The sequence below is a fragment of the Desmodus rotundus genome, chromosome 10 (assembly GCF_022682495.2).
Source record: "Desmodus rotundus isolate HL8 chromosome 10, HLdesRot8A.1, whole genome shotgun sequence".
Classification (NCBI taxonomy): Eukaryota; Metazoa; Chordata; class Mammalia; order Chiroptera; family Phyllostomidae; genus Desmodus; species Desmodus rotundus.
In genome coordinates, this window is record NC_071396.1 from 49,836,792 (window position 1) to 49,864,544 (window position 27,753).

The window sequence follows — 27,753 nt, forward strand, 5'->3', positions numbered from 1 at the left end:
CCAAGACACAGAGCCCCAAGAAATACTCTGGTGGTTGTCACTTGTGTGGCGAGCACTAGGGGAATACAGGTGTGGGCAGATTTTTGTGGTCTCAGCTTATGTGAGCAGGAGCCCCAGGAGTGTAGAAGCGTTGGTGGCAGCCAGGCAAAGTGATCAAGTATGCCTGCTCTGGAGTCCACACCCAAATTCTTTTATTTAAAATTTTTTCATTGATTTGAGAGAGAGAGAGAGAGAGAGAGAGAGTAACATCAATACTGTTGTTCCACTTATTTATACATTCATTGGTTGGTTGATTCTTGTATGTGCCTTGACCAGGGATCAAACCCACAATCTTGGCGAATCAGGATGACGCTCCAACCAACTAAGATACCCAGCCAGGGCCCCACATCCAAATTCTAATCCCTCACGCTGCCACTCACATTACTTAGTGATCACAGGCGAGTTCCCTACTTCTCTGAGTCTCAGTTTTTGCCTGTAAAAAATGGGTATAGTGTTTTCATTTCATGGGCTTGTGGTGAGGATTAAATGAGACAATGTCTATAGAGTGCCCCGGCCACTCCCATTAATTGGGAGCAATTGTTATTGAGGAGCTCATAAACCTCAGTTTTCTTATCTCTAAAGCAGGGATAACAGCAGTACCTGAGGAAGGGGATCAAATGAGAAAAGAAGTGGTGATTGACACCTGTAAATATTAACTTAATACTATTAATGACCACCCTGTGTTGCTTGAGGTCACAGCCTGATAGTTCCCTGCTCCTACCGCTTTCTTCCTCACCCTGTTCCAGTTGCTAGGACGTGACCTTTCTTGTCTTTTTGGACAGAAGATATGCAGAAAGAAAACTGATACTCAGAAAGGAGCTCATGAGGCGAGGAGGAGGAGATGCAGGGTCTCTCTCCATCCTGAGGCCTGCGTCCCTTTCCCTTCCACAGCACTCAGACCCAGGGCTTTCCTACTGGTGTCTCTGCCCAGCAAAGCTCTGGCCCAAGGGTTCATTGCAGTGACTTGTATAATAAAGGATCAGTATTAATCTCCCCCACCTACAAGATGAGTGGCAGCTCGAAGCCAAGTGCTTCCCAGCCGAGAAAAGAAATGGAAGTTTCCCTGTTTTTCCTCCATGTCTCTCTCCCCCTCCCTTTTGCGGGGGAGCTGAGTGTGCTCACTCTGTAGGGACAGAGGGAAGCCGGGCTGGCTGTAATGCAATTTTGCCTAGATGAAGCTGGCAGCTGGGAACCACTTTCCCTCAGCTTGCCCTCTGCTGGGGAAACTCTATGACGGAGACTAGGCAGCTGGCAGGGGGAAGCCTCGGGAGTTTGAGGATGCTGCTGCTGCTGCCGCTGCTGCTGCAGTGCCAAGCCGGGCCACACAGGACCCTGCTGCCACGGAGACTGATGCTGATGCCCATGTGGTTCCTAGACATCCTAGGAAGGCATTGCCTTGAGACCTGGCAGAAAGGATTTCTTTCTTAGGAACACAGTAACAGATACAGAGGAACACAGGGCCTAGTGGAGTGTGGGATTGGGACTCTGAAGATCTGAGTTCCAGTCCCTGTGCTACCACTCATGGCCCTGGGATTTCGGATCAAGTTGCTTAAGATCTTTGCCCACATTTTAGTGTCCTCATTGGTAAAATGCATAGTCTGCTACCTCCCTCATAGGACTGTGGGAAGAATTCGTTGGAATAATGTATGGGAAAGTAGAACAAGTGAGATGGCTAATAAATATTCACTTATTCCACAGAGGGGCTGGGGAGAAAGGAAATCACTGGATTACAGAGGCTTTATGGTTTATCAGCTTCTATGGAATTAAGCACCAGCATTATACCATTTGTTGGGTGCCTGGTTTTAGCTAAGATGTGTGTTTACCATTCACCACGAGATCCTGAGAGGCTCCCTAAATATCCCGGGCCTGAGAACTGGTTTCTCTGGGTGGCTGAGGATCAACCCGTAAGGCAGAAGGAACCTGTTTCTCAGAGGTTCAATCGGCATCTCCTTTAAGCCCTTTCTTTGCTGCCCTCCATGAACCAGTCCTTTTGTGCCACCTGCACCACATCCCCATTCTGGGGGAGGCCAGAATGACACAGCTACATGTCACCCTGTGATCTACAGTGGGAGGAAGGAGCTATGTCCCTGCTGGAACTGAAAAACATCCTTGAGGGTTTCAACTTATACAGGGAAGGTTACCATGCCAACGACAGCCTCCTTGTCCAACAAGGATGAAAAGAAACAAGGCAGTGGGTGATATACATCTATTGTGTGTGTCTACAAATTTGCCTGGAAACTCTTAGGAGCTGCTAACTGCAGCTCAGCAGGATGGGGCTGCAACTGAGAGGCAGGAAGATTCAGGTTGGATTTAAGTGGAACTCCAGGACAGGCAGAACTGATGAGGGCAGAGCAGGGCCAACAAGGGAGGATTGGGAAATGCTTTCCTGAGATTGATACCCATCTCTGGTTGAAATGTGTGGGTGTGGTACTGCAGCAGGCGTGGGAGGCTGCGGTGTCCTAGATACTAGGTTCTGGCTGTGATGGGAACTTCAACTTCCTCCAGGTTCTTTTTGCCCTTGTCCGATGTTCCAGGTCACCTATGCTCTGGGGTAGGTAGAGAAGAGCAGCAGGCAGGAAGGGCAGGTCATTGGGGTGGTGGCTGAACTGAGAAAGGGGAGCATCAGGGCCACACATATGCCTCTGGATAAGGCACCAAATCTGGGCAATAAGTTTCCATAGGTGCCAAAGAAGGGACAGTCTTCCCCAAGAGAACAGGTTTCCAAGAAAAATGGTCAAGTACTCAAGCCTTTCATACCTCCTCCTCCCCACACCCCCCTGGGAAAGTGCACAGAGAACTGAGGAACTGACATTAATGAAACATCTACTCCAGGTCAGGCACTTTACACACATTTCATTATCACAATAACCCTGCAAATCGGGAATTACCATCCCCATTTTACTGATCGGGAAAGTGAAATTCAGAGAAACAAAGTACCATTCTCAGCATCAACCAGCTCCTCAGGGGAGAAGCTGGGACTGGAGTTCTCTGTGTCTAAACCCCACAGTCTGGAAGGGAAAACTCTAGATCTTAAGGTTGCCCTATTTTCTTCTGGAAATATCTCTTCTGAATCTGTCAGCTCCCATCTAAGCCCTTTATTCAGGCTACCCAGCCCTCGTTCAGCTGGGAAGAGGCTAGAAGGACACAGGCAGCAGGTGACAAGGAACACTGCCCCCCCCCCCCCCCTTATGATGTCTAGGAAGACAGGGATATCACTGTTGGCCAACCCCACATCATGGGGTGCTTAACGGGCATCCTCTCGTTTTACCTCCCTAACCCCAGAGGAGGAATCTGAGGCTCAGAGACGAAAGCGTTTTACCCAAGGTCACAGAGTGTGTGTGTGGCGAGGCTGGGAATTCAACACGGCTCACTGTAGCTTCCAAGCCAGGCTGGATGCCTTGCCGCTCGGCCCGCCCAAGCCCCCAGTTCCCGGAGCTCCGGTACAGAAAAGACCCCTGGCGCAGGTGGGGCGTCGCGGGGAAAGGGGTCGGGCGGAGGTCGAGGCCCACGGCTGGGACAGACCTGCAGGCCGGGGCGCTGGTGGGGGTGGCGCGTTGCGGATCCAGCCCCAGGCAGCGGAAACGGCCTCCTTCTCGGGCGGGCTCCCCGCCCCCGGCCCGCCCCTCACCATGTATGGCGCTTCCTCCCTGGGCCCTACAAGGCACTTCCTCCCGGCCGAGGCCCATACAAGGCGCTTCCTTCCCGGCGCGTCTGGCAGGCGGCCCACGGGCGGTCGTGGGCGGGAGCTTGGCCCTCCGCGTCCGCCCGCGCCGGGAGCCAGCCGCCAGGGGACCCGCTTGCCAAGGAGGGGGCGGTGGGCGGGGCTGGGAACGCGGCTGGGAACGCAGGGCCCGGGCTTGGCCGAGGTCAGCACGGGACTGGCGGGCTTGAGAGTCTCAGATCCACACGGTACCTTCTTCCATCCCCTCGCCGCCCCGCAGCCCCTTTCACATTCTGACCCACTTTTCTTTCCCAGTACTGGGCACAGCATCCCTTGCTGGACATCCTTCCGCAGCTCCAGCCCGGGGCCTAAAACCCAAATTCCTAAGCCTGATGTAGGGCCTACCACTCTTCTACTGCTCCTCCCCTCGCCTTCGGCATGTTGGTCTTTGGTATTTCTCCCTTCTTCCCAGCTCGGTTATTTCTTGCTCCTCCTTGCCTTTACTGAAAGCTCTCTCTGCCTGGAATGCCCTTCCCACACCATTCTGGTAGAACGGTTTCATCCTTTACTTAGTTCAGACATCTGACCGTGTGGAAATCCTCCCCACAACCACTCCATAGGCCTGTTATGCACCTCACACAGTATTATACATCGTTTGTTTATTGAGACTGCAATTTGCTCTTACTCATCTCTGCGTTCCTGGTGCCTGGCTCAGTAAGTGAGAGTTATTCTGAGCAAGGGGAAAAAGGGAAAGGACCCTGTTTTCAGGCCAGCCACAGTGTCTCTTCACCTTGGACAGAGGCCCCTAATATCTTCACCTGCTAGACTTCTTGTGATCTTGAGGTTCATGAGCCTCAGAACCCTAATCGCTTTGACTCTGTAGAGAAAGTTGGGAGGGATGGGGTGTCTGAGCCGGAGCTGGGGCAGGTATACACCTCAGTGGGGCTGAGGTCCGGATGCGGTGCGCACTGGATGCCCCCACCATCCAGAATGGCCTCCGTTGCTCAGCCTGACAACTCTGGTTTACCCACTTGGCGAACCGGCAAGCCCCTACAGGTCCCCTTACAGCACTTCCAGAGACTGAAACCTGGCCCAGCCACGTGACTGCCCTGATCTATCTGCTAGGAGATGAGCAAAGGTCAGAGAGAGGGGCCAAACCTCAGCAGAGTTCCGGAACCCTCATCCCCAAGCTCTTCCAGACATCAACATGTCATCAGAGTACAGGTTTTCTGCGGGACCAACCTCTGAGCCCTTCATTGCTCTGCCTTGGGGGAGGCAGGGAAAGAAAAGCTCAGAGCTTGAGTCAGGGAGTGTGCCAGGCTTTTAGTGCCAAGCAGCCTTTGGGCTTGATCCAGGATAAAACCACACTCACAGGCTTCCAGCCTTTGGCCGGGCTTGTGTACACACACACACACACACACACACATACACACTCCACAGTAAGGCCAAAAGATAAGGAGTGTTTTTGGTCTCCTTGGCCACAGGTCAGCTGAGTGCCTGTGGACTGGCTACATGAAGAGCAGATGATTTCTAAGCTCCAGAACTGAAGGGTTAGGGGTTAGATTGGAAAAAAATTGGGGTCTTAAGGCCAAGCTGCATATTCAGGGCTTAGGATGCCTCTGGCCTTTTTTTTCCCCCCGCCTAAAGCTGCAGGCCCTCAGCAGCCTCCTCTTCTCAGCTACCACCCAGGATTGTGGGTAATGTAGTACAGAGCCAGCTTCTCTGTGATGCTGGTTCCTGCTCTCCCACCCTTCTTTTCCCCCCTGCCAGCCACCACCCCCCTCCTGCTCCAGGCTGAGGGCAGCACTGGGTGAGAAGGCGGTGCCTGCTTCTTGCAGGGTTGGGAGATCCCCAGCTGGAAACCAGCAAGCTATTTATAGCTGAGTCTAGCAGAGGGGGAAGTCCTGCGAGGAGCTGGGTGGCTCTAGCAGTCGCCTCTCCAGCTACAGAATTTGCAGGTCTCTCTGCTGGGTAGGCCTGTGTTCTTTCCTGGGTGAGAGGCTCAAAGCCCTCTCACCCAGGAAGATGCTCTATGATGCAGTAGAGATTCTGGGAGGCTCCCTGCCTTGAGAGAGACAGATACTGCCTCTGCAGTGGGGATGTTTGGACCTGGGAGTGGATAAGCTGAGACTTTTGCAACCAATGCCAATATGACAGTCACCTGGTATGTCTTTGCATTTTTCTTCTCATTATTTTCCTATGCATGCCTTCTCAATCAAAGTATGTTCTCTTTAAGGACAGGAACCAAACTGTCTCTTTCCAGAGGCACCAACCCCATCTTCGTGCTGTAACAGGTGATCTTGCCAAAAGGAAAACCAGTCCCTCCCTACCAAGACTAGGTTTTGTTCCTCCAGCCACCCAATCCTCCCTTCAGTGCCTGGTGTCTTTCCCATCAAAGCACAGAATCTTCGCTTGACTGGGTTCGCCACTAGATTGGGCAGGCATTCCTTGTTGACATGGTGTCTCCCTTGCGGACTACTGTATCTCCATTGCCTGACACAATAAACAGTTGTTGAATGAATTTGAACCTATGATAGCTAGTACTCTTTGTAGCATATTTGATACATGCTTCATCGTCACATTTCATCAGTGGTTTACAGATTGGAGGATACCTTCAGCTGCTTAAATATCTTTCACTGTTATAGGAACTGGTGTCTGACTTTAGAGTACTTGTGCCATTTCCCAGTAGGTAGGTACCTCTGGCTCAGAACAGAGTTTCAAGCTCTCAGCAAGGCCTCGAGGCTCATCGCCTTCTGTGCCTGCTGGCCTCTTCTAGCGTCATCCTTCTAGCACACACCCCCTTGGTTCATCCATACTGCTCTCCACCTACCTCCTCAGCTGTACTCACCACTCCCCCACACACATTGTTCTTGTACTTCTGATGCTCTTTCTCCTCTGCCTAGTTAAATCTGAGCTCATTTAAGCACCAGAGTCTTTAGAAAAGCTTTTTGTGGGCTCACTGGCCAGGTCCAATTCCTCTGCAGCAGACTCTCATGTGTGGCCTTCCTGCATGTATTAATTTCAGTAGGGATTTCACATTCATTGGAGTGATCCTGTAGCCTGGAAACCCACTATGTCTCCTTGCAAATGACTATATTCTAGGGTCAAGCACAGTGCTTGGCTGTAGTAGGTGCTTTTATGTAACAAATGAAATCAAAGCTTAGTTTATTTAACAAAAAAACCCTTACTTAAGGAATTAGAAGTAACATGCTCAGGGTCACAGGCTGTGCAGCTGGTAAGTGGCAGAGTGTAACCTGGACATGTGGCTCCAGGGTCTGTGTTGTTAACTCCCTGTGCTGTGCTGCCCTGTACATGTTAAGTGCCTTTTTTTTTTTTTTCTTTTAGAGAGAGAGAGAGAGGAAGGGAGGGAAAAAGAGAGGGAAATATTGATGTGAGAAACATCAGTCAGTTGCCTCCCATACATGCCCCAACTGGGATTAAATCCACTATTTAGGTATGTGCCCTGACTGGGAATCGAACCCCCAGGCTTTTGGTGTAAGGGACAATGCTCCAACCAACTAAGCCACACCAGCCAGAGCTGTTAGGTGCTTTTTGAAAGCAAAGAGAAAGTAGTAAAGAAGAGAAGATAGAACTCCTCATCTCTTCACTAATGGAAATGCAGAACTAGAGATTAAGAATGAAAGATCACATTTCTTTTTTAAAAATATTTTATTTATTTTTAGAGAGAGGGGAAGAGAGGAAGAAAGGGAGAGAAACAACAATCAGCTGCCTCTGGCAGGCCCTTAACAGGGGACCTGGCTCGCACCCCAGGCATGTGCCCTGACTAGGAATTCAATCATCGACCTTTTGGTCCACAGGCCAGCGCTCGATCCACTGAGGCGCACTAGCCAGGACTTACTGTAAGATTACACTTCACTGAAAAAGATAGACTGGCTAACAAGCACATGAAAAGATGCTCATCATTAGTCATCAGGAAAATGCGATTCAAAACCAGAATGATACCAACAATGAACAATACGAAAAAGGAAATTATGAAAATAATTCCACTTACAATAGCACTCAAAAGAATACGTAGAAATAAAATTAACCAAGGAAATAAAGATACTTTGTGCACAGAAAACTACAAAACACAGCTGAAATTAAATACCTAAATAAATGGAAAGACATTAATGTTTATGATTGGAAGACAATATTAAGATGACAATACTACCCAAAGCAACCTACAAATCCAATGCAATCCTTATCAAAATCCCAATGGCCTTTTTGCAGAGAAACTCATGTGGAATTGCACGGAATCCTGTCAGTACCTTGAAGTGTTCACCAACCATACTGGAAGCTCTCTCAGCCCCATTGTGGAGAGGTTTTTATGGAAGTGCCATTACTTAGGCATCATTAATAATTGGCTCTTGGTGATTAACTCAACCTGCAGCCCCTCTCTCTGCCCTCGGGGTGGGGCTGGAAGTTCCAACCCTGTAACCATACCATTCTGGTAACCAGTCCCTGTCCTGAGGCTTTTTAGGGGCCCTCAGAAACTGCTTACAAAGACCAAATATATACAGTTGATCCTACAATAAAGGGATGTAAAACTGAGTACATGGTTCAGACCCAGGAACATACAGGTAATATATTACAGAATTATATACCTGAAACCTATGTAATTTTATTAACCAATGCCACCCCAATAAATTCAATAAAAACAAAAATGAAAGAGCTAAGTTAAAGAAATTTGCTGATGTACAAGACTACATATCGTATTATCCTAATAACAGGAAGCTTCTGTCTAGGAGAGGCAGGACTTACAGAGACAGACAGCAGGTCAGTGGTTGTGCAGGGCTGGGGGCAGGAACAAGGCCTGACTGCAAAGGGGGACAAAAGACCTTTTGGGGTGTTGGAGACTGGATTGTGTGATGCTTGCACAGCTGTACAAATTTATTTCAAGAAATAATATACAGTGGGTGAACTTTATAGTTTATAAACTACATCTCAGTAAAACCGTTAATAAACAACAAAAATGATACCAGGGTGAAACAAATCAACGTTCTGAAATCTGAACGGCTTCCTGGCCTTTAGATCAAGTCAGAACCAACCCATTTGCCTCTTCAAACTCACCTCTCATTTCTCCAGGCTGTCTGGCCCCCGTTCACCAGGCTGGGTGGGCACACCCAGATGAAGTAAGAGACAACTTGCCCTCCCATTGTCCGTTAATACTCCTCATTTTTTGTTGTTACTCCTTGCTGTCTGCCCTGCTGGACCATAAGCATCGACAGGTAGGGATAATGCCTGTCATTCACCACTGTATCCCAGAATCTTGCATGGGGCCTGGTACACAGGAAATGTCTGTACATACTCGCTGACTGAGAAAAGGAGCCCAGGGTTAACCCAAGTCAGATGTAACGAATAGAGATAGCAGGGCTGTGTATATGGAAACTGAAAGCAGGAGACTTGGTTTCTGAGGGCATTCACTCAGTTCCCCTGGGAGGGGCAGAACCCCCCTTTCAGACCTCTTCAGAATCAGTTTGACGGGGGTGGGGGAGGGCCTCTGGCTCTGGGCACAGGAGTGCACCTTTATCTAGAAGAGCTTCAACTCCTCTTCCCCAGACGACATCCTGTCCTAGTACGGAGCCCCTTCTGCAGGCGCCCCAAGTGGAGTTGTGTCCACCTTGTCCACCTCACCCTACTGGGGAGCCTATGCTAGGAATGCACTTGGGTTTGGACAGCCACCTAACACGGGGCAGGTATTCGACATCAAGCCCTGATTTCTTATTTTCAAGCCTGGTTCCCACACATCCCTTTCCCCATGAAGCAGAATATCACTGAATCTTTGCCTTAACCTAAAAAACAAAACAAAACAACTAACCAACCTTGCCGTACCTGCTTAGAATGCCTCTCTGAAATTTCCACCCTCCTTTCCTGGTCTTCAGGCTTCCCTGGAAATGGGTTTGCCCTTTAGGTTTCCTCTGGGTGGGGATGGAGAACAGAGGGGCTGAGCCCAGGTAGGGTAGCTCAGCAGAGTGGAAGAGCCAGAAGTTTGACAGAGGAAACTAGATGGAGCTAATTTGGAACCCTGCGGGCTGGACAAGCAAGTTAATCTATACACTCAAGGCAACTTTGACTCACAGGGAAGTGACTTCAAAACAGCTTTCATAACCCCACCTGGAGGTTGGCCATCTTTCCCCTCCCAGTTTTGTCTTTGGTTTCAGGCTGCTCACTCACTCTCTCTGACCCTCCCTTTTCTCATCCCTAACAAGGGGGAGAAAAAGGCTTAGTTGAAGTGAATAACAAGATCATCCATGTGTTAAGAGCACTGAGTTTGGAATGTAACATCAGGTGATTTCACTGGCTCTAATTTGCTGCTAGAGCATGACAGGTCATCACGTTGCTCTCTGGGCTTCAGCTTTGTATTTCTTTAATGAGGGGACTGGAATTTAAGGTCCCCTTCAGGTGCTAAAATAATTCCTTAAGAAGTGAAAGTATGGAGCAACAGAGCTACATTAAGGATGTGGCTGTAGACAAAAAGACTAGCCTAATGACACTCTTGTCCTTTCTGAGAATGGGCCCTAGGCTCCCAGGTGCAGCTCTGCCTTCTTCCCATCATCCCCAGGGTTCCTTCCCGGGTTCCTTCCCCCCTCCCCACAAAGCCTCTTGATAACTGCCTCATCTCACCCAGCACCAGACCAACCCCAAAGCTAACTTCTGAGGCATGCGACAGCAGCTCCTCTCCTGGCCCTGCCTCTGCTCCTCTTCCAGTTTGGGCCCAAATCTCAGGCTCAGCCCCCACCCCCACCGGCTGATTCAGATTAAGGATTTCTCCTGAACGGAAACAACCCTTTAGTAGACCTCTTTTAAATGCTGACCTCTGACTCAAACCCAAATTCTGAGTTGAATAAAAACCAAACTTGAATAAAGAATCAAACAAGCCCTGGCTGGTGTGGTTCAGTGGACTGAGTGCTGGCACTGCGAACCACAGGGTTGCCGGTTCGAGTCCCAGTCAGGGCACATACCTGGGTCTTGGGCCAGGTCCCCAGTAGGGGGTACACAAGAGGCAACCACACATTGATGTTTCTCTCCCTCTTTCCCTCTAAAAATAAAATAAAATCTTAAAAAAAAAAAGAATCAAACGAAAATTGTGATTTAAATACTTTGTGAACCAGTTAGAACCTAAACGCTCATCATCACACTCGTTCCAAAACGGACGGTCATGACGACCTGAAACCACTGAAGACTGTTAAACGATGCTCTTACCTTTCTCTTCAGCATTTCTGAAAATACAAATGAATGTCTTATTTAATCCCCTTGATACTTCAATGTGTATTTCCTAAGAAAAAGGGTATTCTTCTACATAACCACAGTACAGTTATCAAATACAGATTTAACATTGATACAATACTTCTATCTGTAGTCCACATTCCAGCTTTGTTAATTGTTCTGCTGGCAACATATGCAGGGGCACATGCCCTAGTCTCTGAGAAATTTCACTACATATGTTTTCTTCTTTGAAGATGTTAGATAAATTATAGGGGTCCTCTACAGAGTCCAAGGGAGCTCCTTTTATCCATCTTCAACTGTGGCTGTGGAAAAGCTGAGCTGACCAAAGCGTGGTGTGTTGGGCAAGGTCAGAACTGTTGGTTGGATGCCTTCCAGATGCAATCTGAGCCATTAGTTGTCTCTGCAAACACACGGGTTGGTGAGGTGAGTCCGCCACCTATCTTCTCAGCAGTACCAGCAACTCGTCTCCTTTCTTGGGCAAGGAATGACCTGCATTTCCACTGGCCTTGGAACCTAGTAGACTTGTCCTTGAGTCCCAGATTTTGCCACTTAGTAGCTTATGAACTTGGACTGGTAGATACAAAACAATATCTACCTCATTGTTTTTCTAAGGATTAAATGAGATAATGCACATGACACAGCATCCTGCCTGGTGCTTGGTAACTGTTCAACAAATATTAGTAATTGCAGTTATTTTACAGATGGGTTAGCCTGAAGCCCAGAAGGAGACTCCTGAGCTTCCTCTGTTTACTCATCCCTAATTCCTTTGGTAGTTTGCTTTCTCCAAATTTTAAGGGTAGACAGGCTATACCAGGCACATCTTAATGCTCGTCAGAAATCTCCCCACCAGAAGCAACCCATTTCTTCCACGGCCAGTATCCTTAATTCTAGCACCACCTTGTGGTTTGCCAGCGCAAACTCACCCTGTTTTTTTCTGGAGGACCAAGATTGCTAGAGGTGGGACCATTATCAGAGCAGCTCCCATCTTTGAGCCCCTGCTAAGTGCCAGGCACTGTACTATGCATTTCACATTTCTTATTGCATTGAATCCTTACCATCATTATAATGGAGTAGACATTGTTACAGGTAGGAAAATTGCTGCTCAGACACAGTAACTTGCCAATCTCACTGGCAGAGCCAGATGTCAGGTATCTGGCTCACCATGATGCTGTCCGGATAGCTTTACACCTGGAAAACTCTTTAGATTCACAACCTTCTTTACACAAAAAACTGAGGAAAAGAAACGGACTTACCTAAAACCACAAGCCCTGCTAATGGCCCCAGGACCAGAGCTGTTTGTCCAAAGAGCCAACTCTGCCCTGGCTCTTAACTGAACCTCAGGATGAGCCTGCCGAGCAATTTCAGACTACACCCGCAACCAAGTTCCCAGACAGGGTTTGGTTACCAGAGAACCCTGGAGGTAAACTGCTTTCACATGCACCTCTAATTCCTGTTGTTCACCGACGTCCTCAGCAACTTTGGCACCATCCTTGGCTTCCACACTCCTTGGCAGGTCAATCCCTATGTCCCTGGAGGCACAATCCCATCAGGGTGGGACTTAGCAGGTGGGAAGTCTCAACAGGCACTCAAATTGGCAACAAGGGAGAAGCTGGCACACAGTTTAAAATTCCACCTTGGCACTCAGCCCTGAGTCCACTGTGCTTGTCTGGGAGCATCATGGCATGAGATCTGGAGCCAGAGAACAAAGATGGCAAGTGCTGCAGGCCCAGACAGGCAAGCACCAACAGCCCACATATCCGGCACCACTGTGCTACCTTCCAACTTCTGACTTCAAACAGCATGCAGGGACGCACGAGGAAAGGCATGCGTAGACAGGTCTGCCCTTCCCAAGGGTGACTGGGTTTCACCAATGTTATCATCTAGATCAGATTAGACTATGGGCCAAAGTATACTGAAAATGCAAAGCAACAGATGTGCTATTTATGGGTCAATTTTACTCAAAACATTTTAAGTCTGGAGAAAGTAAATCATGCACCACCATCCTGGTTCTAAGCTCCCTCAAGTACCACACAGGAGCTCCAGCACCCCAACCTTTGGTGAAAATTAACTAATCTTCTAGTGCTGTTGGCCAGTGCCTAATCTTCTAGTGCCCAGAAGCAGTACTCCAACTGCACCAGCCACTGGCTTGCTCTTGGATGGTTATTTACTCTTGTACTCAGTGCCAGGTATGCAAGCTCGAGAGTGGGAGGCCTAGTTTCTCTCCTTCCATCTGTGCCATACTATTGACTCAAAGGAAGCCAGGTGTAGAAAATCCATTTTGAAATTAGGCCCAGGATAAAATTTGGCTTTGCTACTAGAGGTGCTATTTAACCCCCTCTGACCTGTCTCATCACCTGTAAAATGGAGTACAGCATCTATCTCCATGGAATGTTGAGTTACATGGGGTAACATACTTGAAATGCCTTAAAAAAGTGAGGGCAGGTTTTCCTTTGGTGGGCATGTGGAATTGGAGAAGACACAAAGTAGTTTGGCCCCAGCAACTGAACCCTCCTTCCTCTGGTATTAACTTTGAGGTCATGACTTCAGACAGTCTTTGTACATACCCTTCCATAAGGAAAATGTAGCAAAGACAACTAAAATCTAAGGCTGAAAGGTTAGCCACGACTAAACTGACACATGCCTTAAAGAGCTCACTCAATCTCCACATTCAGGCCTTTCTAGGAACAGTCCTAAAGAATCTCAAGCACACAAAGTATATTCTTAAATATGGTTTAATACTCTTCTCCATTTCTGTACATCACAACACCAAGAATTTGCTGCTTAGGATCTCTCTGTAGAGGCTATAGAGAATGCAAAGGCTACGGTTTTTACCCCCTCGTATTGATGTGTTTGCATGTTAAGTGTAATACATATCAGTATATATTGATACACACATCAATATATAATGCAATATATATCACCGAAGAGAACACATTGATTAAAGAAATACAAAAATTTGGCATCATTTCCAAACTTAAATAGTAAAAATAAAAACTACAAAAGGAGCTGCATACCCTAAATGTATCATGTGAAACAACAAGCATATTCAAAAATGTAAATTTACATCCAATTTCTCTGGTCTTGTCATATCACATTAGACCCATTTACAATGGCAAAACCCTAAGGTACTGCTGCGAAGAGAGCATGTTTGCTCGCTTTTGGGTGTTCTGCAAACAAATAGCAGAGCCCAAAGCAAAAGCCTGTTCCAGTGAAGCCTCCGCGTTGAATACCAAAGACTGACTCTTCTCACTGGGGGTTGAGACATCATCAGGTTACACATCGACAGTCATTTGGACCTCATAGTACAGTGTGAGAACCAGAAACTTTACATTTAAGACATACTCCCTTCATTCAAGTGAAACAGGATTATTGGAACGATAGGCAGGTCTGCAACCTGGGAACAAGGAGCTGGTTCAGACCAATAAAGCTACAAGTGACTGAGTCAAGTCAATGAAGAACAGCAGTCAGGCACTAAAGTGTTGAAAGTACCCAATTTGAAAACCAAATGCACCCCACTACCCTATCAGTGTGGGGGTGATACCAATTGACTTTTAAAACCTTTGGTCCTTCAAAGTCCATCTGGTATACTTTTATCCATTGCTACCACTGGGCACATCCCATACACTTTGTTCAGTCACCACCTCGAGCACGCCATGACCTTGCATGTCAGCTGGGGTCAAGTCCAACTCACAGTCCAGCTGTGAAGCATGAGCTTCAGGTTTTCAGGCCCACTTTTGGACCCAACATGGTTAAGTCCTTGGTGCCAGAAGCTGTGTCCCATCCCTTCCCACCCCTGCCCGTCCCACCCCCTTCCCATAATTTCTCATGAGAGGTGTTTGCAAGTCCCATATTCGAAACAGATGCTCCAACCCCACCAGGAGGTCAGGGGTTTAGAATTACATGCAGCCATACATGTCTTATCTGTCGTTCCTGTGAAAAACCTTGCAGTTCATTTCTTAAAAAATCAAAAACATTCACATAATCTCATGCCATCCAACACAAGGAAAACACAACCACCTCCCCTTTACCAAAGACAGACCCAAGCAAAATAAAATATTCTTTAAATTTTTTTGCTTCTACTTAAATTGCATGTTTTATTTCTCCCAATCCCAGCAATAGCACAGAAGCCCCATCACGTCCATCCCAAGCTGGTTTCTAGTAGACTAAGATCTTGGAAACCCTTGTTAAAGCAACTGATGCTAAGGGCTCCCAAACCCCTGCACAAATGTGCCTGCAAACAGATGGAAGGAAACAGTGCAGTGGCTCAAATGCTTCATTTGTCAGTTTGACTTTATAATGCAATTTGCATCCTTGAAACTGACAGTCTGGAGGTGGGAGGGGTAGTGTGAGGGAGTGGAATTGAAATCGCCTATTAGCTCACCCTTTCACAACATTAAACAAGAGACCAAGAGAGAAATGGTTCCAACATTTCACCACATATATTTCTTCTTATGCAGTCTAAGCTGAGAATGCCATGTAAATGGGTCACTGCGAAATGCAGCAATTTAATTTTTTCCAATCAAAATAAGAAACAAACCAGTATGATCTCATTTCTATTAACTTTTGAAGGTTTACAGCAGTTAAGGTATTTTTGCTTCTATGTATGAAGGTTAAAAAAATCATTTTTTTCCATAAAATACAAGAGCAACCAATTTCACCATCGAGTAAAAGTAAAAACTGGGATTCTTGTTTAAATTAGTCCAAAGTGGCATTTAGGACTTAGTTGTAGCTGCTGCGCTGACACCATGACAAACCAAAGTGTAGGGCTGGGTCTGGTTTTGTTTCGGTTTTCTTTTCAGTATCCAATGCTCATGGATTAAGTTCTGGAAATGTTCCAATCGTAAGGCAGGGATCTGTTTGGATTCCACCACGGGTATGCTCCTTGGGTTGGATGCTGGAGGGCGAGGCACATTTTGCCGGACCCATGTCGACTACCTAGTAGTCATCAAGGTCAAAAAATTCATCGTCTCCTCCTTGGTATTCCATTCCCTGGAAATCTACTCGGTACCGCAAGATACCTGGAGACAGAAACCAAAGAATAAATCACCTATGTTCACAGAATGCAGAAGACCCACTTCATTGCAGAATTATAAAAAGCAAAGAGGTATTGATTAAAAAGTGCTGGTAGCTATCAGTTGGTTACAGTGTTGTCTCAATACGCCAAGGTTGCGAGGTTCGATCCCCAGTCAGAGCACATACAAGAATCAACCAACGAATGCTTGTATGAGTGGAACAACAAATGGGTGTTTCTTTCTCAATCAATGCGGGGGTGGGTGGGGGGAATAGTAACATTATTTTGGGATATTCCAGGAAAGGCCTTGGCCTGACACCCTGGCTTTAAGTTTAGTTTTCCAATTGGCTACTCACCTCCAATTCCACCAAATCCTTTCACAAACTGGGATCCTTCTTGTGATTTATCTGTGACAATTTCCAATGTAGCTCCAAATTTTTTATAGTTGTTTGCAAACCATTCCAGCAGGGGCATGCTCTCAATTAGCTCATGTTCTTGTCCTGTCTTCAGAGCAACCACAAGATACAGAAACAATGGGATTAGAATACATCAAGACTGAGTGACCCCCGATCCTGACTCCACCATTCTCCCCGTCATTGTATGTATGTGTGTAAACTCTCTAAGTGAATTCTGGTTTCTGGTGACACAAATGTAACAGCACAGAAATTCCGATGACTTCAAACATTACTCCCCAGGCTTCAGTCTCAATAATGAAATGTCAACATACGCTTTGTAATTTTTCAACTTATGGATCCTGGTGTTGTCTTTAGAAGCCAGGCTGCTGTAAACTGTCTCTAGGCATTCAACAGCTCAGAAGAGACAGGCCAAAACTGCTTTTTGAGCAGCCTTGTTAAAAAAATAAATCTTCGTCTCAGAATTGGAGGAAGCTACCACATAAAAGGACCTGTGCTGGGTAGGTGGCATCTTAAGCTGCAGTGATGCATTTACATCAAACCTGCAGAAGCCATTTCGGTAGAAGAGCTAATACAGTATGAAAACAGCAGCACAGTTTTCGTGGTGCAGGAGAGGCAGATGAGAATATTAAACTACTTTAAAGATAAGGAACCACATCCTGGCCTCCTTCCTTGGAATCAGACTAGTATGTGGCGCGTAGGAGCGGACCACCTCCCGCTGCCCTCAACTGACAAATGCCAGGTTTGGTCTCCTAGGTGGACGGATGCGCTAGGCTGCCGGGGCTCTATAGGGTGTGGGTTTATCTTCCCTTGCATGTACCACTGAACCAAGAACACAATCACATACCTCTTTGTCTGTGAAATGAGATTTATCCTTCTCTTGTTCTGGAGTTAGATAGAGAATTTTCTCCTCTGTAACATTGGGGGGGAAAATATGTTAACCTGGTTCTTATATACTAAAAAGTGTTAAATCCCACGAGAGGAAGTTAGGTTTGATGAAAGGGCTCCTGAACTCATTCTATAAACCTTTTTCATGTTTATTAGTCAGCATGCACTACGTGTCTACTGGGTACCCTGCTCCTATCATGAGGAAACACTGAAGACATTCAAGACACAGTCCTCCTCTAAAAAATATTCAACAATCTTAAGGAGATTTGAATTTATCAGTTCAAACAGAAACTATGTAGGAATATGCTACAGAATGAAAGCGATGGGAACAAGGTACAGATCTGCCTTCTCACTGCTTCTGCATCAGCCACCTCTCCTCATCTCCACCCCAGGATTCCCAAACACACAGGTCAGTAACAAAGAGCAACCTGATTTTCTAATTCTCATACCTTCTGTGCCTTGGCAGTGAAGAACGTATCTCATTATATCCAGATTTTCATAGACTATTAGAATTTCTACAGCTCCCATTTCTAAAGCCTTTAGTGTATCTTCAACTCCAAAACAGTACTTGCCCGTGTCCTGGCTGATTTCATCAAAGTATCGTCCTGTGATTAAGGACAGGTCAATAAGGACATATATTAAAGTTTTCTTTGTAGATACAGACCCTCTTACACTCAAAATAAGAGATAGAGATAGAGACAGATAAGACAGAGATAGATAGAGAGAGAAAGAGAGAGAGAGAGAGAGAGGGGTAAAGTCCAACTTAAAAATGAGTAAGTGCCCCAAATCAGTGACAAATGATACCACTGGTTGAAGCTCCAGAAATTGACTCTAAAGCAGCAACAGCAGGGCCAAACACAGAACCATTCAGAAATGTGTGTGCTCAGTTAAGTCAGAAACAAAGCCATACGATGGCCACACTAATCTTTAACTCAGGCTCTCTACCACTCTATTACAAAGGATAATTAACATGGGAAATAAGAGTAAAATAGGGTTCCTATTGTCAAAGGGTAAAAATAGTGGAAATAAACATATTATTAGACCTAATGACTAAAGGAGGACTAAAAATGATTCCACTGAGGAAGATCTTACATAAAAATGCTAAATCTTCCTCTTACCTTTTCAGCGTCGTGTTTCATACAATCATGTATATACATATAAAAACATTTCACAGAATAAGTAAGTAAGTTGCATTTCACTGATACCTATTAATTTCTTCTCTTGAATAAATTTCACGTTGGAGAGGACTTCAGTAGATAACTCAATAGCTTGGTTGAATCCATTTTCACCACCATAGGATATATCAACTAATTTTAAAACTTTTGATTGCAACCTCTGACACACACAAAAAAACATAATTAGTACTTCAAAAACACCTTCACCAAGACCCACTACTTCTTTTTAAAAAAAGATTATTTATTTATTTTTAGAGAGGGAGAAGGAGGGAGAAAGAGAAGGAGAGAAGCATCAGTTGGTTGCCTCTCACATGCCCCCAACCGTGGACCTGGTCCGCAACCCAGGCCATGTGTCCTGACTGGGAATCAAACTGGTGGCCTTTCAGTTTGCAGGATGATGCCCAATCTACTGAGCCACACCAGTCAGGGCAAGACCCACTACCTCTTAATGGCATGCAAAACTCAGCAACGTGATCACTGAAGTCTAAAGAGGGAGAATATGGGGAAAGAGCCCAATTTATTCATTAAATTAAATCTCAGGGAGCAACACTGCTGGGATGTACTTCCCCAGCTAATCATATCACAAATTCTATTAGACCTGTTAGAGGCTAACTTATAAATACAAACAAAACTAAATTTCTTGTGAAAGAAAGGGAGAACTATTAGTTCCTGTTATCCAAGTGTACAGTACAAGACAGCTTCTTTGGTGAGCTTCTACTATAATGTTACCACCCCCCTCCCCTGAGAACACCCCGGGAATGTGTTTTATGGACGAGCCCATGTCATGAACCAAAAGATCTTCCTGGATTAAATGATTTAGGCTTAATCGGCTCTGTCATATTACTGCTTTACTTACCTCCAAGAATAAATCAGAAAAAGGAAAAAACAGCTCCTAGTTTCTTTGAAATCAAACTCCATTTTAAAGCCAAGTATGGCAACCCACTTGACCATGGGCCTCTCCATAGGACCAGAAAGATCCTATCTAAACACGGTTGATTTCAAAAGAGAAAATGTTCCTAGAAGCGCATGGGAATGTTTCCTAATATACACCTGAAGTCCTGCCAACTCAGAGAGAGTAAAATAAAGATGTGCATGTCCCGGTGCTCAGAGGACCCACTACTCCCACCAGGAAATTACACAATGGAGCATTTACTTCTCACCTGATCAAACATATCAGATTGACTTAGTTCAGTTTTAAAGTCAGCCGATCCAGCTAAAACGAGGCCAGCCACATTCACTTTGTCCCCAGAAATGAACAGCTGCACAGCAGTCTCAGCTACTTTCCGAACATAGTTATGTCGCTTTTCCATTCTTAAACGGGCAAAACGCAAGGCTGACTGACCTCCTCTACCTTTGACACAAAAGTGGTGAGAGGGGAAAAAGTCAATTATTAACTATAAGATGCCCTACTAATTAAAAACTAACTAAATAATTATGCTCTTACCCCAAAACAAGGACAAAAAGGAAAATCACTATTTCTTCAGCTAAATCAGTTTGGCATAAACTTGTACTTGTTTTCAGAGAATGACTACTAATTCTCTTGTCCAAAGAAGAGCCACAAACACCACTAAGTCATTTCATGATACTTCCTCCCATACAAGTTGTTTCCTTATTGCCATACGCAAAGCAAATGGGTTCATATTCTCTTACTGTATTACCGTGTTTCTTTGGGAGATCCACAGTGAATTTGTGCAGGACTTCTCTTGTGTTTCCTTGAAGTGTGCCAAAAAGTGCACCACTACCATCTATTACAATGAAGCCAAACTTGCTATCATCTGAAAGTAGTGCTGTAAGAGCCTGAAAAGCAAACACAAGTACCATACAATCAATCCCAAAGCTTTGATAGAGTCAAGACAAATTCTGAAAGGACATATACAAGCCCTTTCACCCAACTCAGACTGGTATGAATACCACAGTAAAAACCATTTTATGAAGTAATTTACAGACTTCAGCTATCAATATGTAACACAGACAAATCTGAATTCCTGATGCAGGAAAAAGCCAATGATACTGATGTAAAGCCTTTCAGGAAAACTGACCTGGGCCCATTATTACAAAATCTAGAGCTACAGGGTACAAATTCTTCCTAGTTGATTTAGACTGATGGTAGTGTATGAACATAATGTTCAAATTAAAAGTCTAACCTCCAAAAGTTGACTTTCTGTTACCATGAATAACCCCAACATTAATAGAAAGTTCTCATTACAGCAAGTATCTTGTAAATCACCTCTTAAGTATGAGTACAAAACCCAGAAACAGTCTATGGAAAGATCTTCTAGTTTGGAAATGTTTCATTAACTCCTATGCCTTAAGCATCATTAATGATATCAAAATACAAAACTCAATTTTTAAAAAACTATTCTCTAAAAAAAAAGATTGTATTTATTTTTAGAGAGGGGAGGGGAGGGAGAAAGGGGGAGAGAAACATCAATGTGTGGTTGCCTCTTGCGTGCCCCTTACTGAGGACCTGCAACCCAGGCATGTGCCCTGACTGGGTTTGGTCCACAGGCCAGCAGTCAACCCACTGAGCCACACCAGCCAAGGCTCAATTTTTAAAAAGCTATTGTTGACACGATTACATATGTCCCCACCCCCCTACTTGCCCACCTCTACCCAGCCCCCACAGCCCTTTTCTCTGGCTATGACCACACTGTTGTGTCTACAGGTTATGCATATGTGTTCTTTGGCTAATCCCCTCACCTTCTTTCATCCAGCCCGCCATTTTTATTTTGTTCATTAGAGTCCACATATAAATGAGATCATATGGTATTTGCTTTCTCGGATTGGCTTATTTCAGTTAGCATATAATCTCCAGATCCATACACACTGTTGCAAAACATAAGAGGTCCTTTTTTATGGCTGTGTAGTATTCCATGTGTAAACGAACTACAGCTTTTATATCCACTCATCTACTGATGGGCACTTGGGCTATTTCCAGATCTTGGCTATTTTATTTTTTAAAAGATTTTATTTATTTATTTATTTTTACAGAGAGGGGAAGAGCAACATCAACCAGTTGCCTCTCACACCCCCCCAACTGGGGACCTGGCAAGCAACCCAGGCATGTGCCCTGACTGGGAATTGAACCGGCGACCTTTTGGTTTGCAGGATGATGCCCATCCCACTGAGCCACACCAGCCAGGGCAATCTTGGCTATTTTAAATAATGCTGCTATGAACATATGGGTGCATACATTCTTTTTAATTGGTGTTTTGGGATTCTTAGGATATATTTCCGGAAGTGGGATCACTGGGTCAAAAGGAAGTTCCATTTTTAATTTTTTGATGGAACTCCATACTGTTTTCCACAGTGGCTGCACCTGTCTGCATTCCCACCAACAGTGAACTATGGTTCCCTTTCCTCCATATACTCGCCAGCACTTATTTATCAACAAAACTCAATTTTACTTAAAAGGTATTACAGCTACTGATTCTAAGTTTTTATGAGGAAAACTCTCCTTCTGGGCTAGTTTAATATCCCTGTATTTCTGCCTTCTGAAAAAGCAAAGCTAAATAGTCCTGAGACTCACAGATGGGCAAGAATTTTCATAATGGAGCTTGAATACTATAGGCTTGGTAGATGACTAATTGCTAGATGGCAGCCTGTTTATCCATTCCATCTTAACTAAGGAAGAAAACAGCTTCTTCAAGAACTGACTAGAAAGAAAATTAATCCCTAAGAATCAAACCATGCTTGATAATTAGCACTAAGACATAAATATTGCACATGTTAAAAATTCTGCACTCTGGCTGGTGTGGCTAAGTGGATTGAGTGCCAGCCTGCAAATCAAAGGGTTGCTGGTTGGATCCCCAGTCAGGGCACATGCCTGGGTTGTGGGCCAGGTCCCCAATAGGGGGCATGTGACAGGCTCCCATACATTGGTTCTTTCCTTTTCTCCCTCCCTTCCCCTCTCTCTAAAAATAAATAAATAAAATCCTTAAAAAAAGGTGTAATTATCCCTATTAAACAGGAGATAAAGTAATCAACAAAAGAAAAAAAGCAAACAAAATATAACTGGAGACACTGAAATCAAGAACAATCAAACAATAGCCAGAGGGGAGGGAGGAAGGGATAGTGGGGAGAAGGGTTTTCAGGAACTACTATAAAGGACACATGGACAAAACCAAGGGGGATGGTGGAAGCAAGGGTTTGGTTGGGGGTGGGGGGCAGGAGTGGGGAGAAAATGCAGACAACCGTAGTTGAATAACAATAAAATAATTAAAAAAACAAACAAAAAACAGGACATAAATTGCATTGTGCAGTATGTGCCACATTCATATCTAGTTACTGACATTCAACTAAAGTGAAAATAAAGCAAGAATAAATGGTACTTTGGATGAAGCTAACTTAGTAAGTTAAAGCTAGATGACATGAGTAGCAGGTACTATTTAATTCAACAATACTCAAAATCTGCTTTCATCCGATCAAACACAGGTAAGTAGGAAAGGGTGGCAGAGAGCCTCCCAATAAAGGTTTTTGCCTGAAGGAGACTATGATACCCAAGAGAAGAACGGCCTCAACCATCTATGCAACCAATCAAGATCCCACTGGAATTGGACTTCCTGTTGAGTTAGCAAAAATCACCCATTGTAAACTATGTTGACAAATGTCGGTTTTAATTCCACTGTAGAGATTTTCCCCTATGTTGATGAAAAGCCAAGAGACTGAACCAGGAGCCAGCTGCGAATTCCTGATTGTTCTACTGTTGACTGATTTAGGTCACTCTAATGAGGTTTCTTTTCTACCCATAAAGTTCATCTTCTGGCAGCTCTGTCACTCAAAAGTTTCATGCAAGGAAAAACTCTTGCAGTCCTGTTACTAAAGATTTTTCTGAGCATGAAAACAAAGGGTTCAAGGAATACAGGCAAGTATCATGGATACATAGGGTGAAAGGGAGATCATGTAGCCAATTATTTCTTCATCTCTAATTAGTTCTCCAACCCAGCTTATTAGCACTTCACTCAAACATACGGAATGATGTCTTTCAATGTAAACTCTTTTATTTTTTGAAAATAGCCAGCCTTAGCCCTCACCAGTGTGGCACAGTGGGTTGAGCATCAGCCTGGGAACCAAAAGGTCAGTGGTTCGATTCCTGGTCAGGGCACATGCCTGAGCTGCAGGTTCAGTCCCTGGTCAGGGTGTGTGTGGAGAGACAACTGATCAATGTTTCTCTGTTACACTTCAGTTTCTCTTTCACATCCGTGTTCCTCTCCCTCTCTCCCTTCCTTCCCCCACCTAAATATAAATAAATAAATAAAATCTTTTTGAGAGAGAAAATAGCCAGACTTATAAAAAGATACAACTATTTTAAAAAGTCTGGCAATTCCTCAAGTAAACATAGTTATTACTACATGATCCATAAATTCCACTCTTAGGAATATACTCCCCCCCATGAGAACATGGTCACACAAAAACTTGTACACATATGTTTAAAGCAGCATTAGTCACAACAGCCAAATAGTGGAAACACAATGCCCCTCAACTGCAAATATCTAGTAATAAAAATGGATGACGTACAGCTACATGCCACATCATAGATGAACCTTGAAAACATTATGCTAAGTGAAAGAAGCCAGTCACAAAAGGTCGCTATAAGCAAATCTACAGAGGTAGAAAATAATTAGTGGTAGCCCAGAGAGAAGGGATCTTGGGATAGGAAAATGGAGAATGGGAGTGATTAATCAATTGCTAATGGGTATGGGATTTCTTTTGGGGTGATGAAAATATTCTGTTCTTGAACTTCTTACCTCTGTGTGGAATTTGTTGTCACACAAATACAATGATGTATTAATTGGTTTGAAAGGTTCGAAGTCAATGTTGACTTTCTTTTCCTTTCCTTCTTCTGTTACAATTGTACCACAGTAAACAACCAGGCCATTTGGAGGTACTGCAAAGAACACAAACGATTTCTCCACTTAAACCCACAGCTAATTTCCCCCATTAACAGAAAATAAATCCACAGCCTACAGTCCACACCCTTTAAATCATAATTTAAATAAAGCAGAAATATCTATAAATCTTTTAGGCAGAATTCTATCCTGGATTTTGAAACTTACTTGAGATGTTTTAATACTACTTAATTTTCAAACAAGAACAAAAAAGGTTAAATTCCAAGGCCAAACGGACAGTGCCAAGGAAGTCAGCCAAAGGAAACACCAGTGACCAAAAGCATCATGGCAGGATCAAAGTAGAACATACCGATATAATCAAGACAAACGAAGCAGGGGGAAAATGATCAAGCTCCAGATTACCTTTGTTATAAAGTTTGAGTCTTTGTTGTACAGATGTAATGGCTCCCAGGACTGAAAGGCGGTTTACTCGTGACTTAATGTTAGACGCAGTTCCAAACTCATCCGCTAACATTTTCGCCACTCGTGAAATCTGGTCTTTGGGAGGAATGATCAATGATATCATACTTGTGCCATTGCTGTGAAAGGAAGAATAACATCAGAGGATCAAGAACCACGTAAGTCGAGAGTTTAAATTCATGTGTATCATTAGTAAAGGCAACTAGAGTGAAATTTCCTTAAAATGGTCACTCTCGAAGTGACGGGGAAGATAGGGACCATACCAGTGTGATTGAAGAGCTAAAACACACACTTCCCTTATAACAGCAGCTCTTAACCTTTGCTGTACAGTAAAACCGTCTGGGGAAGATCATTCTAGGTGGTTCCTTTTTAAAAAAGGTTCCTGTAAGTTGCATTCCTTAAGGTATTGTTCTCATCTCTGACTTCTACTTCGTTTAGGAAATGCAAATGTAATGAGCTCTCACTAACAACCAAAAGCATGGAAAATTACTATTTACAAGATTATTTAGATCAAGTGGACTTCAGGCAATCTAAACACAGAAAAAGGACAGTGACTGCCAACATGGAATGGGGAATAACTGGTAACGGTGATGGGGGTGGTGGTGGTGGTTATTTTGAGCTGATGAAAATTACATAGTAGTGATCATTGCAAAACTCCGAAAAAAAACAAAGAAAGAAACCCAGTGAATTGTACACTTTAAAAAGGGGGTATATTTTATAGTATGTAAATTATATCTTGATAAAGCTGTTATTTAAAAAATCAATGTGAAAGACTCAGTACATAATAGGATCCCTTCCTTTTAAGGTCTGCTGGTCTCTTAACCTGACAGCTTACTAAAAGAGCTACAGAACAGTTCTTCGTGAGAAATGTTAATTTGTGTTTTAAAAAAAAAACCCCTAAATTATCAATTTTATAAGGAGAACAGGTAGCAATATAAACAGAAACTACTACTACACACATTTACTTAGGAAATTAAAAGCCCCAAATCTGTCCCTACCAGATCTAATGGCTGGCTGTTTAATAATACCTACCGTATAAATTTAGCTGATTTATATTTTGAAGGCAAAAGTTGATCTGAGCCAAAGCATGCTAAAATAATGATAATCACTTTACAAAATGTTTCTACTTGTTACTTCCTGAGATTGGTATAGATCATGCCCTCAAAGGTTATGACAAGTTTAATCATTGTAAGAATTAGTATCATGGGGAAACGGGTGAAGGCTTTCTTTAGGTAACTGGGAAGACTGTCAAAAATGCCTAAACTTCCCACTAATTACTGAGCTTGTGTAATTTCACAGTAGTCCAACACGTCAACTTTAATAGAATCTCCTATATCCAGTGTCCAATGGAAGTTGGCAAGAAAAGTAAATCAGAAAGTTGGGTATAATGTCAAGTCAAATGGGCTTATGTGCCAAGTGACTATTAAGAAAGATGTGAAGCAGTCAGGGGAAGAGGAACAAAAATTATAGAAAAACCCTATATTACCTTTGTAATTGTAGGTGTTTGAAAACGTAAACATCTTCATATAGTAAAGTTAATTTCACAAATACATACCCTGGAATTTGTTTCTCCTCAGCATTAGCACTAGAACAGACCTCATTTACACAAGACCCTGCCTTCTGAAAGATTTCTCCTAGCAGCAGATTCCACACCTCCTGTCAGACAAGTTTTCTTTATAAGCAGACAAGCTTTCCACTACCAAAATAGTTACTCTGAGATTGCCAACTCATAGCTCTAAAACCAGCATTGTTTCTGTTGGGTTTTCTACTTACAACCTAGAGGCTGGTTCAAAACCTTTGTGATACTTCCCCTAATGAACACAAGGCGAGTAATGACAGTGCCAGGGGAAGTATGGTGTGTGCTCTGCTGCCACCCCTTGGATAGGGGAGCAAGTATTCTAGCCAAACCAGAGAATCAAGCACGTTTATGATACGCAGTTTTAGCTGTCATCACTAACACAAGCAAAATGATCATAAAACAAAGCCGTTTCCAAGATACTTCTCATATAAATCTCCAAAACACCAAACCTGACCCATAGTTATTTCTTCATCTCCATGTTATTCCCAATATTCAGATCAGCTACAATTTCAATATAGTACTGACAAACCCAGAACAATCCTTTACTTGTGTGTGTGCAGGCGCATGCGCGCGCGCGCGCACACACACACACACACAAAGTCAGGTGTACTGCTCTTTAAAATGTTTTTCGTTTTAATTTTCATAGCATAACTACATAAAAGGAACTTTTAAAAACCAGGACAAATTACCTAGAAATCAAAAGATCAGACACAAATAAAATTCTACCTGTGGCCTTGTTCCAGTTTCTGAACTAGATATAAAAAGAATTCCCAAATAAAACTGGTATCTTTTATTACAAAAACAAAAGAAAACCCAACAACAGCAGCACTTTACAGTTAATAAGTGTCCTCTGTCCTATTTTTAAGCAGTCATATGTAACGAACTGCTTTTCTTCCAGTAACTTATTTTGCTAGGCTTCTATAGAGAAATTTCAACAACAACAAGCCTTTCTGATCATTCTTTCTGGAGTTATGATAAACCCTACAGGCTGAGGAGGAGAAAGGAGTTTGCTCTGGGAGTGGCTGGAAACACGGGGCAAGTACATTTAACTTCAGACATGGTCTAGACTGCAGGTGCCACCTACCTGTCTCTACAAAAAGGCTGTCAACTCATGCAAATATAATATGAAAATATACAAGACAGTGAAAAAAGAAGATGGAAGTTTGAATACTGACTTTACTGGCTTGTGCTTCCTTTCAGATGAACAATTCTCAAGAGCATATTTCTTCACCCTAGAGAGGTTCTTGGAATCTTTAGGGACCAAGGGAATTATTTCTCAAAAGGGCTCAGTTTTCAAAAGCTGACGTGCTCTGACTTACTGAGTAGTTTCCTAGGAGATGGAGCTAGCAAAGAGGCAATTAGCAGGGAAAGGAATGAGAAGGGGCTACAAGGCTAGCAGGAGCAAAGGCTCAGAACTCAGAAAGAGAACAGGCACCAAACCCCAAAGGATGG

At 44.1% G+C, this 27,753-nt stretch overlaps 1 protein-coding gene across 1 annotated transcript in view; it reads right to left on the reverse strand.

The window, feature by feature from the left end:
- Nucleotides 1–13,643: 13,643 nt before the first annotated feature.
- The window catches only part of ETF1 (eukaryotic translation termination factor 1), a 28,605-nt gene continuing 14,495 nt past the window's right edge, over nt 13,644–27,753 (reverse strand). Inside the window, exons 3-11 of the mRNA XM_024575132.3 lie at nt 24,666–24,841; nt 24,162–24,301; nt 20,073–20,211; nt 19,575–19,765; nt 18,445–18,574; nt 17,689–17,844; nt 17,199–17,263; nt 16,295–16,442; nt 13,644–15,945 (exon numbers count right to left, since the gene is read on the reverse strand). Of these exons, the coding sequence (XP_024430900.2) occupies nt 15,863–15,945; nt 16,295–16,442; nt 17,199–17,263; nt 17,689–17,844; nt 18,445–18,574; nt 19,575–19,765; nt 20,073–20,211; nt 24,162–24,301; nt 24,666–24,841 (1,228 nt within the window). The 3' untranslated portion in view covers nt 13,644–15,862. The remainder of the gene's footprint in view (nt 15,946–16,294; nt 16,443–17,198; nt 17,264–17,688; nt 17,845–18,444; nt 18,575–19,574; nt 19,766–20,072; nt 20,212–24,161; nt 24,302–24,665; nt 24,842–27,753) is intronic.